Source organism: Silurus aristotelis, assembly GCF_946808225.1.
Source record: "Silurus aristotelis genome assembly, chromosome: 1".
Taxonomy (NCBI): Eukaryota; Metazoa; Chordata; class Actinopteri; order Siluriformes; family Siluridae; genus Silurus; species Silurus aristotelis.
This window is the reverse complement of record NC_139574.1, coordinates 12013310-12027317: the sequence shown is the minus strand read 5'-3', so window position 1 is coordinate 12027317 and position 14008 is coordinate 12013310. Positions and strand designations below refer to the sequence as shown.

Genomic DNA, 14008 nt, shown 5'->3' with positions numbered 1-14008 from the left:
TGATGTGCATGTGTTATGGAAAATGCATCATATATTCTGTTATATATTTATATAAAATTATTATATATGCTGTTTTATGAGCAAAACACTATATGATTAAATGGGAGGTGGTTGCTCATTGGTTAAGGTATTGGACTTTGGATTAAAAAAGTCCCAGCACTACCAAGCTTCCAGTCCTCAGCTCTCACCTGCTCAGTTGTAAGTAGCTCTGAATAAGAGAGTCTCCTAAATGCAGTAAGTGTAAAAGATTTAGTTAGAATGTTGATGTAATACCTTAAAATGATAAGGCAGTATTTAATCAGTCCAGTTAGTAAAATAAATACTTGAGGAAATTAATTGAATTTGACAAAAAAAGAGACAAAAAATAAATAAATGTTAGTCAAGTACACTACTTTTTTCTATAAAAGACAAAAAAAAGTATTTTATAGAAAAAACAATAAAGATATTTGAATCATAGCTGGAGTCAACTCCGTGCCCTGGAAACGATTCGCCTCACGCAATCAAAATAAAGATAAAAGTTATTCTGTGTATAGAAGTGAATGTGTATATTGGCCTTTGAATTTGTCCTGTTAGAATTGAACAGATCAGAGTTTGAACTCCAGTTAAGTCACTTTTTTGCCGATTGAGAGCATTGCTAACATTTTGTTATAGTTAGAGACCTGTTATATGCTTGTTGTATCATGTACCTTATATTGACAAAAGTTTGAAGATACCTGAGACGCCATAAGATTTATGTGTGCTTTTTGAACATCCCATCCCACATTTAATCCCAGTTGCTTTTATAATTCCCTCCACTCTTTAGGGAAGATGTTCCAGATTTTGGTTTGTGATTGTGGAGATTTGTGCTCAATCAGTCACCAGGGGAAAAGTAAAGTCATGTCTAATGTAGGCAAAGTGAGGCCTGAGGCGCAATCAGCAATCCAATTTATCCCAGAGGTGTTAAGTAAGGTTCAGGTCAGCGCTCTATAACTGGGCACTCAAGATCTTCCACTCCAACCCATTTAAAGTGTATCTTGAAACTGACTTTGTGCACAAGGGTATTGTCATGCTGGAACAAGTTTGGTTCTCCTACTTCATGTGGAAGGGAAAATGTAATGATACTGAATCCAGAAACATCTTATACAATTGTATACATCCAACTTTGTGGTAACAGTTTTGTAAAGAACCGCATATGGCTTTTGTCTATATAATGAATGTTTGCATTAAAGTGTTTCAAATGCTTTCCATACTCAAGTGATTTTATTGCTCTTCCTCCCCAGAGATTTTCACTTTGTCTTGTTCAGGTGTTTCATGCTTAGCCATGTTGTTTATTCAGGTGTGATGTTCAGACATTCCACTCCAGCCCAGGCTAATATTTCCTGAAGATATTTTGTAGCGAGAGTGTATTGTTGTAATGCTTCATCCGGATACTCTCCCTGGGCCGTAAGCCCTTTAGCTTAAGAGTGTCAGACTCCTTTGGGAATGGCATGAGCTCACGCCAGCTATTAGCTGTGTGCTAATGTGTTATTTTACTGTTAGAGTGCGACAGTAAAAGTCTAGTGTGAATCTGTTCGAAATAACACTTAATATTAACACTTGATATGAAAGCTCTATATTAACACCTTATTGCTAATCATGCAGAAAGTCTTTAGGAGTGTAAAAAGTTTTTATAAAGCTTTTTATATTCACTTCCTCATTGCATGCGTTAGCAAAATGTTGAATTTTTCGACAGTTAATATGGAACTTGACGAGGCATGTGTTAGACTCTTCTGATCAATTTTTCATTGCAATTCAGGAACGCTTGTTTATTATAACAACTCAAGGAGAACAGTCTGAAAGAGCTGTTGGGCACATTGAATACGGCTCCAACTTGTGTGGCTATTCCACTGAAATAAATGTCTTGTGGAATCTGTCTTATGTAACACCCAACAGCTTGTTTTATAACATCCCTCCCTGGCCCAGCGTTCAAAGCCAGAGTGTGATTCCATTGTTTTTTCTTTTGTAAACAAGATGATAAAATGGCAAACCCTTGTCATTAAACTCCGGTTTGCAGCACTTTTATGGAGCCAACCTTGATACATTACGTCCATAAACAGTCTGGTTGTCAGGGATATATGTATATATATATATATATATATACATATATATATATATATATATATATATATATATATATATATATATATATATATGTGGAGCTGCTTGTTCTGTAGTCCTACAGATAACCTGAAAGAACAGGTCACTTCAATCATCAGTTGATTTTCAGGATACAACGCAGGAATACACTCTGAAATGGGATGCCAGTTTCACAGGGCACAGTGCACACACATTCACACCCTGGAGCAAAATTAGTTTCAGTTCTGATTATTAGGCATAATTCATCATTTATGATTGTAAAGGGCTTTTTTCTTTACTTAGTCTCATGTTTCCATGTTTTAACATGCCATGCAACAGGTACGTTTCTATAATCAGTTGCCTGTAGTTTGTCTTCTTACCACAAGGGGGCAGATTTGCCACACTGAGTTGATACACAGACTCCTAAATGATTGATTTGATTAGTGGTAAGGTTTTTGCAGTGCTGTGCAATGTGGCTAACAGCTTGGGCACTTAAAAACAAATGAGCCTGCCACATATCTCACATTTTAGCTGTTTCAAATTGACTCCACATTTGACTTTCCATTCAATTAATGCTGTTTGATATGATCTATCACAACACCTCAATCACCTTACTCAACTCTCTTCTACTTTAGAGCAATTCTCTGTCCTTTTTGACCTGATACCCTATGTCATGGCACCGTTTAACACTAATCTGATAGACAGTGGGCAAATTGGACAAATTTGGCAAGATCTTATTTATTAAATCTTAAATACTTCAACTGCAGTATATCGGGTTTTTTTTTACATTACAACCAATATATTTGTTCATTTCTTTGTATGAAATTTTATGTGGCTTTTTCATTTAGAAAATTGCTTTTTTTTTCTTACATTCTGCTTTCTGTGGTCCTGTATCCCGAGCGATACCTCGGAGTAGCATTAAGGTTGTGCGTGGAAACTCTAGTGAATGTTTTCAATTTTCAATATTATAGTCATAAGAAAGCAAAGCATTATAGAAATGAACAGGAAATGCGATTAGGAGATTCAATAATAACTTCTACATTGTTCTCCTGCACTTTCTTTCTCTATATTCACAAAGCACAACTCAAAGCCCTGGATGAGAAGCTTTATGAGAGTTGGAACAGTTGGATGTACAAAATAACAGTTCTTTTTCTCATACTTTATGTATTGTGTCAGTTCAGTCTGCTTCTTACATGAACATTTCTCTCTAAAGATCATGCTCAGGCAGCAAAATATAGGAGAAGAATATATGTATGACAGTGACAAGGAAAAACTCTCTTAAATGGTATGCAAAAGAAACCTTAAGAGGAACCAGACTCTTCATCTGACTAACACTAAATGTCCATTCATCCAGATGCTCATTCACAGCTGGGAGCACATTTTTGGGAAATTGTAGGAAAATGGAGAAACCCACATGCACAAAGGGATATCATTCAAGAGATTGTGCTCTTTCCATAAGGAGTTTTAATAATGAAAGATTAGATTTTGAGATGCAGCAGAGAGAGAATCATGACTTGAGGCTTATTTATGCAATCTACAACAAACCTGCCTTTCTTATAAAATCTCATTTTATACCATCAAATCCACATAAAGCATCATACATATACTCCAAAGGCAAAAATGTCCAGATCCTGTGTGACTTACAGCAGTTGAGGTTTAAGGGCCTTGCACAAGGGCCCAGTAGATGCAGTTCGGTAAAACAGGGATTTGAACTCATGACCTTCCAATACAAAGTCCAACACTTTAACCACTAACCTACTACTTTCTATAGCTTGTGCTGTTCTATCAATTCCTAATCCATTTTTTTAGTTTGTTTGGACTACATCAAAATTGTTTCAGATAACCCAGTTAAAATAGTCACCTATGAATAAACAGCATAATTTCATTTTTGCTGTCTCAGGTGCATCCCGAAAGAGCGTGTGTGTCTGACAAATACAACAGATTACCCGTGTCTCCAGTACCAGTGTGTGGGCCGCCCTTCTGGCTGCGATTCGAACCAGCTGGATCCAGCCTGTGACACGGACAACATGGAGCACACCAACTTGTGTCTGCTGTACCAGAGCGGCAAAACCCTGGCGTATATGGGTCACTGTCAGGTACACACATCCGTCTTTAACTGTATTGCTGCACAAAAACCTGTACACTTATTCCTATCATTTAAGAACTGTAATAATATCGTTTTGAGGGATCACAATAATGCCATGCGACTCATTTTGAAAGTTCATTGTTTTTTTGTTTTTTTCCTGGCCTGGCAACTTTTTATTTGGCACACTTATTCAGCATTGCCTTTTGTTGCTTAAAGACAACTTATAAAAAATGCATCCATTCAGCAAAGGAGATGAGAATAAGGCCATGATTCCTTAGCTACAATTACAAACTGCCCCTTTAATTACCAATGCATAGTATAGTATATATAACATAGTATAGTGTAGTTTTTACATGCCTTCTTCTGTGAATATGGACAATAATAATTTCAAAAGTAGCTAAATAAATGATATTAGTTATTAATTCTGAATGGTTTTAGATAAAAGAAAAAGGCTTGTATATGTAAAAAGTTTGCCTAATTCCTACCGATTTCTCGCAATTCCAACTTTTTCTTGTTTCTTGTTACTTATTTTTTCCAATCGGGCAGCGTCACCCCCTCTGTAGTGCCATAAAGCTTTACACATTGAAAATAAAATGGGCTACAATCAATAGAATCGCATGGTAACAAACTAAGCCTCTGATCCCTGGAGAAAACTGAGAAACCTCGTTTATACACCAACAGCTTCAAACTTCAGGCCGACGACATGGTTACTGTTGGATGTACCAGAAATGTTGGATGTTTACGAGAAATAAAGTCAAAATTGTGAGAAAAAGAAGTCGAATTGTGAGGAAACAAAAGTCAGAATTGCAACAGAAAGTTCCTAAACTATTTATATTTGCATTTTGATGAATTATGGCAATTAAATGCACTAAAGTGGTTTAGTTTTCGCAGATATTCTTGTATGCAATTTAATGTTTTCAAGACAAGACCCGTCTTATTTTCTCTGGTGTATTTGGTATTGCTCTTTAATGAAGAAAAAGTCATTCTTAACCGATTACTTGATTAATCGTTGCAATAATCAACAGAATACTCGATTTCTAAATGAATCAACAGCAACAACTCTACAATGGAAATTGCCTTAAAGCAGCTTTACATAGATAAAGCAGTAATAAAGAATGTGTACTTTTGTCCCTAATGAGCAATCCACTTGTGTTTGTTCAGTTCCTGTTCCCACCCACTAGTGACCTCTGTCCTTTTGCACATCAACCGTCAGCTAACAGCCATGAGGGTTTTTTTGTAATGCATAAGCAACAAACTGTTGGGGAAATTGTGCTATCAATCCACTTCTGCATGCATGAATTTATAGGCACACCTGGTTGGCTAATGTTGGTGTAATTGACAGGAGTGAAAGATCTCGGTGGATCAGTCATTATTGGTTCTTTAGTGTAACCATTGGCAACAGTCCATTATTCTACTCAAGCCAAACTTTTATTGGGTTGCCCGTTCTGTCATTGTTCCAAAGCGACACTAGAGGGAACTGCCCTGCCCAAATAACAGCAGTGTGTGTTTATAGTCTGAGCTGGAGTTTTTAGGAAGCTGGGTCAAATGACTCCACATTAACTACAGCCGTCTGCTGAGGACAAAGCCATTAATTTAGCTGCAGCTAAAACAGCAGTCTGAACACTGGGTCCACACGATGTGCAGTGTTTAATGATGAACACAACTTTTATTATAGCAAAAGAGTAGGACATTTTTCAGCGTGGCTAGGTGTGGTGAAAATTTTTCTGTCTAGCTGTGTGGGTTTGTCTGCATTTACACAAACACAGACACTCCAAATTTATAAACACACACAGCGTAGGTAAGAGGAGAGCTCATTCATATGCAGCCTCAAATTCTGAATATCATGTTGCTAACGATCTTTGGGCTACGTACATTAGCCTGTTTCACAAGTATTCATTCAAAGATGCGCCTGAAGTGATGCCTAGAACATTCCACCACAAAATAAAAGATGATATGTAATAAAATGGCAAATTCTCACTCATATTATGTAGAGATTAAAGGAGTAAACTGATTGGCCACTATTTATGCTTCCTGTGGTGCTCAGGTTGCTGCCGCTAACTCACCCTACACTCCCTGAGTCTGATCTCATGGAAAACAGCTAGATCAATTACCAGCTCATTTGAATACCACCAGCAAGCAAGCAGGCCAGTTAATGAGGATACGTGCAGAAGGAAATCTTAGGTATCATGTTTAAAGAGAGAGATGATCTGTGTTTTTAGCAACAACACATGGCTTAGATTTCTGTGTTTGGCTCATTCTGTAAATACGACATCTTGACTGCTGGGTTTTTCACATTATTGTGGATTTTACAGACTGATAGACACAAGGCAATTGTTATTGCAAAATTTAATAAAAAAAAACCCCACCTGCACACGCTTACTTAGAAAGAAAACAAAGGCAATAATAAAAGAATGTAATGTAACTCTAATATTATACACAGTTATATACAGTAACTTGATGCATGACACAGAGCATCTGCTAGCTCTTCTATTTTATGTTCCTGCTACTTGCTGGTGATGGCATTATATTTTTAGGTTGTGCATATTTGTTTAAGATTCTCATTAGTGTGAATGTTATAAGTAAAAAAAGATTTTCTCTTGAACTGTGATCTGTGATATATTTCTGAGGTGAAACTTAATTTTAATTAAAAAAAAATGTCGATCCCAAAAAAAAATATATAATAAATAAGTAAAAACTTAGTGTTTTTGTTATTTTAGAGTGCACTAAATATGCCATGGACACATACTGAAGTTATTGTATATTATCTTTAAGCTGTAAACACACTAGAAACAAGCAGTTACTGATTGTAGCCAATAGCAATTAGATTTCATCATATTTAAGCCCTTGGTCTGTCCTGTTTTGTTGCTGTATTTTACTGTTAATAGAGTGCATTGCCTAGCTGCAGAACTTATTGTGAGTATTATTCATATATAATAAATATTTATTATTTATTGAACACGGCTTCAAATAGCACCATATATATGCATAACATACATATATATACATATATATATGTGTGTATATATATATATATATATATATATATATATATATATATATATATATATATATATATATATATATATATATATATATGTGTGTGTATATATATATATATATATATATATATATATATATATATATATATATATATATATATATATATATAACATTTTTATTATTTGTTTATTTAAAAAATACTGTAAAAATAAACAAATAAAGAAATAAATATAAACGAGGCGAATTTAAAACCTTCAACGCATCACACATTCATTCTCGACATCCTTTCTTTACTCAGATATAAAAAAAATAAAAAAAGATGCACATATCCGACAATCAAAACCGTCCGTGTGGAAACATATCAAAAGTTCTGTTTTGTGTCCTGATGATTTAAACATTTAAAACACCATAATTACTTTAAAACTTTTACAAGAATATTTTGTGTTGATGCTCAGGATCAATGTTGACGTCTATATATATATACACACACACTTCTTCTTCTTCTTCTTCTTTCGGCTGCTCCCATTAGGGGTCGCCACAGCGGATCATCCGTCTCCATACCACCCTGTCCTCTACATCTGCCTCTTTCACACCAACTACCTGCATGTCTTCCCTCACCACATCCATGAACCTCCTCCTTGGCCTTCCTCTTTTCCTCCTACCTGGTGGCTCCATCTTCAGCATTTTTCTACCAATATAATTCATGTCCCTTCTCTGCACATGTCCAAACCATCTCAATCTCGCCTCCCTCACCTTGTCACCAAAACATCCTACATGTGCTGTCCCTCTAATAAACTCATTTCTAATCTTGTCCATCCTCGTCACTCCCAACGAAAACCTTAACATTTTCAGCTCTGCTACCTCCAGCTCCACCTCCTGTCTTTTACTCAATGCCACTGTCTCTAATCCATACAACATCGCAGGTCTCACCACAGTCCTATAAACTTTCCCTTTCATTCTTGCAGATACCCTACTATCACAAATCACTCCTGTCACTCTTCTCCACCCACTCCACCCTGCCTGCACTCTTTTCTTTACTTCTCTAACACACTCTCCATTACTTTGCACTGTTGACCCCAGGTACCTGAACTCCTCCACCTTCTCCACCTCTTCTCCCTGCAACCGCATCACTCCACTGCCCTCCCGCTCATTCACACACATGTACTCTGTCTTACTCCTACTGACTTTCATTCCCCTTCTCTCAAGCGCATATCTCCACCTCTCCAGGCTCTTCTCAACCTGCTCTCTACTCTCACCACAAATCACAATATCATCTGCAAACATCATAGTCCAGGGAGACTCCTGTCTGACCTCGTCCATCAACCTGTCCATCACCACTGCAAACAGGAAAGGGCTCAGGGCCGATCCTTGATGCAGTCCAACCTTCACCCTGAACCAGTCTGTCGTACCTACTGCACACTTCACTGCCGTCACACTGTCCTCATACATGTCCTGCACCACCCTCACATACTTCTCTGGCACACCTGACTTCCTCATACAATACCACAACTCCTCTCTCTGTACCCTGTCGTACGCTTTCTCTAAATCCACAAATACACAATGCAGCTCCTTCTGTCCTTCTCTATACTTCTCCATCAACATCCTCAAAGCAAATAAGGCATCTGTGGTGCTCTTCCTCGGCATGAAACCATACTGTTGCTCACAGATGGTCACCTCTTCTCTCAGCCTGGCTTCCACTACTCTTTCCCATAACTTCATGGTGTGACTGATCAACTTAATTCCCCTGTAGTTACTGCAGGTCTGCACATCTCCCTTATGCTTAAAGATCGGTACCAGCACACTCCTTCTCCATTCCTCAGGCATCCTCTCCCCTTCCAGAATTCTGTTAAACAATCTGGTTAAAAACTCCACTGCCATCTCTCCTAAACATCTCCACGCTTCTACCGGTATGTCATCTGGTCCAACCGACTTTCCATTCTTCATCCTCTTAATCGCTGCTCTCACTTCCTCCTTACTAATCCTATCTACATCCTGCTTCACCAACTCCACATCCTCCAATCTTCTCTCTCTCTGATTTTCCTCATTCATCAGCTGCTCAAAATACTCCCTCCATCTTCTCAACACACTCTCCTCACTAGTCAACACATTTCCCTCTCCATCCTTTATTGCTCTAACTTGCAGTACATCCTTCCCAGCTCGGTCCCTCTGCCTGGCCAATCGGTATAAATCCTTTTCTCCTTCCTTAGTGTCCAACCTCTTATACAGCTCCTCATATGCCTTTTCCTTGGCTTTCGCCACATCCCTCTTCACCTGCTGCCGCATCTCCTTGTACTCCTGCCTACTTTTCTCATCACTCTGTCGATCCCACTTCTGTTTTGCCAACCTCTTTCCCTTAATGCTCTCCTGCACTTCCTCATTCCACCACCACGTCTCCTTGTCTTGCTTTCTATTTCCAGATGTCACACCAAGTACTTTTCTAGCTGCCTTCCTCATCACTCCTGCAGTAGTTGCCCAATCATCCGGCACCTCTTCACCACCACCAAGCCCCTGTCTGACCTCTTCCCTGAACCTCACACTACACTCTTCCTCCTTCAGTTTCCACCATCTTATTCTTCTTTCAAACCTAACTTTCCTCCTCTTCTTCTTCGCCTCCAAAACCATCCTACAGACCACCATCCGATGCTGTCTAGCTACACTGTCCCCCGCCAACACCTTACAGTCTCCAATCTCCTTCAGGTTGCATCTCCTACACAGAACATAATCCACCTGTGTGCACCTTCCTCCACTCTTATACGTCACCCTATGATCCTCCTTCTTCTTAAAATACGTGTTCACCACTGCCATTTCCATCCTTTTTGCAAAATCTACCACCATCTGCCCTTCCACATTCCTCTCCTTAAAACCATACCTACCCATCACCTCCTCATCACCTCTGTTCCCTTCACCTACATGCCCATTAAAGTCTGCCCCAATCGCCAATCGTTCTTTCCTAGGTACACCATCTACCACTTCATCTAATTCACTCCAGAATCTTTCCTTCTCCTCCATCTCACAGCCAACTTGTGGAGCATAGGCACTGATGACATTTATCATCATCCCTTCAACCTCCACCTTCACGATCATCACCCTATCAGAAACTCTCTTCACCTCCACTACACTCTTACTGTACTCTTCCTTCAGAATCACCCCTACACCATTTCTCTTTCCATCCACACCATGATAAAACAGTTTAAATCCACCTCCAATGTTCCTGGCCTTACTCCCTTTCCACTTGGTCTCCTGAACACACAACATATCTACCTTTCTCCTCTCCATCATATCAGCTATCTCTCTCCCTTTACCCGTCATAGTACCAACATTTAAAGTACCAACCCGAACCTCTACTCTCCTACACTGCTCCTTTTCCTGCCGTCTCTGTAGACGTCTTCCTCCTCTCCTTCTCCTCCTTCGGCCAACAGTAGCCCAATTTCCACCGGTACCCTGTCGGCTAACGATACCTGTGTCGGTCGTTGTTAACCCGGGCCTCGACCGATCCGGTATGAAATTCTTATTTGTGATCCGCATATTTGATTTGGCACATGTTTTACGCTGGATGCCCTTCCTAACGCAACCCTCCCCATTTACCCGGGCTTGGGACCGGCACTAAGAGTGCACTGGCTTGTGCCCCCCTAATGGCTGGGTTATATATATACACACACACAATCAGGGAAATAATTATTTGATCCCCTGTTGCTATAGTTTTATAGTTTATTTTAACAGAGAGAGACAGAATATTAAAAATATCCATAAAAAACTCGGCAGGTTATAAATGAATGTGTTAGACAAAGTGAAGCTTCTTGCTGATGGTCTTGTAGCTCATTCCAGCCTCGTGCAGGTCTACAGTCTTGTCCCTGACGTCTTTTGACAGCGCTTTGGTCTTTCCCATGGTGGTGGAGAGGTGTAAATGAAAGAGGTTGATTCTGTGACTGGTCTCTTTTATACACACAATGTATTAGAATTAGGAGTATTTTTTACAAGGACATTACAAATTTGGGTCTGTGGGAGTCAGAATTCTAACTGGTTGGATTTACCGTCAAATTGATCCTAAACTGTTCATTACTTTGTAAGGGGATAAATGTACAAAATCAGCAGCGGATCAAATAATTATTTCCCCCACTGTATACACATATACGTACATAATCAAAATGTGTGTGTTTTGCGCACAGGATGCATGCAGGGTAACTCGGGAAGTGTGTGGACACAACGGTGAGACGTATAACACAGTGTGTGAGGCGTTTTCTGACCGCGTAGCTGTGGATTATCAAGGTCGCTGCCACGCTCTGGGCTCTGTGTCAGGCTTCCCGTCTGATTCAGGCTGCAATGCTGTGCCCTGTCCTCCTCTATCTGCTGCAGGCTGTAACCCCATCACTCCACCCGGTGAGTTACACTCCTTCTTTCTCCACCCTGCACAACTCATTTGTATCTGCACGCTTTGAAATTTCTCTTATTTTTGTGTGTGTGTGTGTGTGTGTGTGTGTGTGTGTGTGTGTGTGTGTGTGTGTGTGTGTAGGTGCATGTTGCCCTGTGTGTGCCGGGATGTTGCAGATCCTCTGGAATAAACAGCAGATGAACATCTTTGCCAAAGTAATTATTTACTCTGTGCTTGTTTTCTGCCCTTGGTCTATATTTATTATAGAGCTTCAATTCAGTTCAATCAGTGTCTTCTGTCCTCGTTGCACTTTAGTTTCAGTAACACAAGGCGAACAGTAGATGGCAGCATGGATCACATGACACCTGTAAATGCTTCAGAGTACGCCGATGAACAGTTTCAGATGAAATTATATTTCCCAAAGGGTCATGCAAACGTATTTTGCTACAGGCTCTTACCATGTATTACAAAAAAAAAAAAGCACTTCAATTTATTTTTTAATCAGTGAGTTATTGTTTTTTCAGCACGTGTGACTGGACGTAATTGGATAGTTTCTTTTCCAAAAAATATCTTCAGGGAAAGCAAAGTTTAAAGGGATTATCCTTTGATTATCGACTAACTCATATAGACAGAGTTTTTTTTTTTTTACCCTCAAATAGATGAAGGCGCATTCCATTAGTTATATAATTATAACGCCGGAGGTGAAGATAAATGAACATATTAATTACAGCACTGGTGAAAATGTCATTTTCCATGTAATGTAATGTACATGCATTAATGTGTTTGTTATAACAGATATGTTATCATTTCTGTAGCAGCGTTTAATTCACAGGGACAGACGCTCTATATATCATTAATGATAGATGAAGGTGTTATAATCATAAATCTAAGGACATTTTCGGTAAAGTAACACTTGTATAACATTGATGGATAGAGTCTTCACTGTCGATGTTTTCAGAGTTTGAGGATCTCTTTTTAAAAAGCAGTTATAATGTAAGGCAACTGGTTTATTCATACTGGAGAGACCCAAAGTTTTTCCTATGAAGGACCAAATTTCAAACTGGACTGAGGCATGGGCTGAAAAGAAATGTTGTATTATACCAACTGTATTATATTACATTTACATTTATGGCATTTGGCTGATGCCCTTATCCATAGCGACTTATAATTATTCAATTATTATACAATTGAGCAACTATGGGGTTAAGGGCCTTGCTAAGGGGTCCATGAGTGGTATCTTGGTGTGAATAGGACTTGAACTTATGATCTTTGGAGCCAAAGTCCAATGCCTTTAAGCTAGTAACTCAATATTAAAATTAAAATTAAAGTTGCCATTGTTCATCTCATCAGATAGATAGATAGATAGATGGATGGATGGATGGATGGATGGATGGATGGATGGATGGATGGATGGATGGATGGATGGATGGATGGATGGATGGATGGATGGATGGATGGATGGATGGATGGATGGATGGATGGATGGATAGATAGATAGATAGGGGTGATGATTGGATGATGTAGGGGTGAAAAGAGTTGCGCCACTGTTTGCTTTCCCACATGTGCTTTTTTCTTTCACAAATCACATGGTGTCATGTGGTATTATAAAAAGAACATTTCATTACAATTTTGAAATCAACGTAGGCAAATAATTTGGCTCATTGCAAGCATTTGTTTCTAGAAAGAACAGAAAAACCCCAGGAAGCTTGGAATTAGTAATAATTTCCAGACAAAGGTTTAATAATTATACTTTGTGTGTAGTAATAATGCAATAAGAAATACTGTATACATTCAACTATAAAAAAAAAGAAGACCACAATATGCCCAATCTGTGTTATTGGTGCCATGTATCATTGCAAAAGGATCAGCCAAAAATGAGATTTTGTCAAAGCCAAAGTTTTTTATTTAGAACATAGTTCTTATCATTTTCATTGAAATATGTAAACATACTGTAAGTTCAGCCAGTCTCACTATTTAGCAACAGCACAATGTTTTTTCTGTCAGTGTTATTTTTGTGTTTTCCGGGACTAACAGGATGCTTGTGCGTGCGTGTGTGTGTGTATGTGTGTGTGTGTGTGTGTGTGTGTGTGTGTGTGTGTGTGTGTGTGTGTGTGATATTTTCAGCTGAACAGGAATCAGCCGGTCACAGTGCACGACATACTCAGTGTCCTACGTCTCCACATCTCTGTTCCTCAGTGTGATATCTTCGGCTATCTAAGCATCGATTCAGAGATTGTGATCCTCATTATACCTGTCGACCAGCAGCCCACACCGCTGCAGGTTTGTGTCTGTGTTTGTTTGTACACCCTAGATACTTTCTTTATCATTCAAAAGCCTTGAGCTCTTTTGTCACAGTAAATTCATTGCTGAACGCATGCTGCGCTGTCAGCCCCATTATCTTCATTCAGATGAACGTCATGGAAGAGTGAGTTTCACACACAGGAATTATTTATATCGAC

The 14008-nt window shown here is 38.9% G+C and overlaps 1 protein-coding gene and 1 long non-coding RNA gene across 2 annotated transcripts in view; one reads left to right on the top strand and one right to left on the bottom strand.

The window, feature by feature from the left end:
• reck (reversion-inducing-cysteine-rich protein with kazal motifs) overlaps window positions 1-14008 on the top strand; it is a 70068-nt gene that overhangs the window by 49930 nt on the left and 6130 nt on the right. Inside the window, exons 17-20 of the mRNA XM_083545304.1 lie at window positions 3995-4190; window positions 11347-11557; window positions 11691-11764; window positions 13674-13829. Of these exons, the coding sequence (XP_083401430.1) occupies window positions 3995-4190; window positions 11347-11557; window positions 11691-11764; window positions 13674-13829 (637 nt within the window). The remainder of the gene's footprint in view (window positions 1-3994; window positions 4191-11346; window positions 11558-11690; window positions 11765-13673; window positions 13830-14008) is intronic.
• The window catches only part of LOC310730872, a 21199-nt gene continuing 15228 nt past the window's right edge, over window positions 8038-14008 (bottom strand). Inside the window, exon 3 of the long non-coding RNA XR_014534994.1 lies at window positions 8038-8346. This is a non-coding gene — a long non-coding RNA (uncharacterized lncRNA). The remainder of the gene's footprint in view (window positions 8347-14008) is intronic.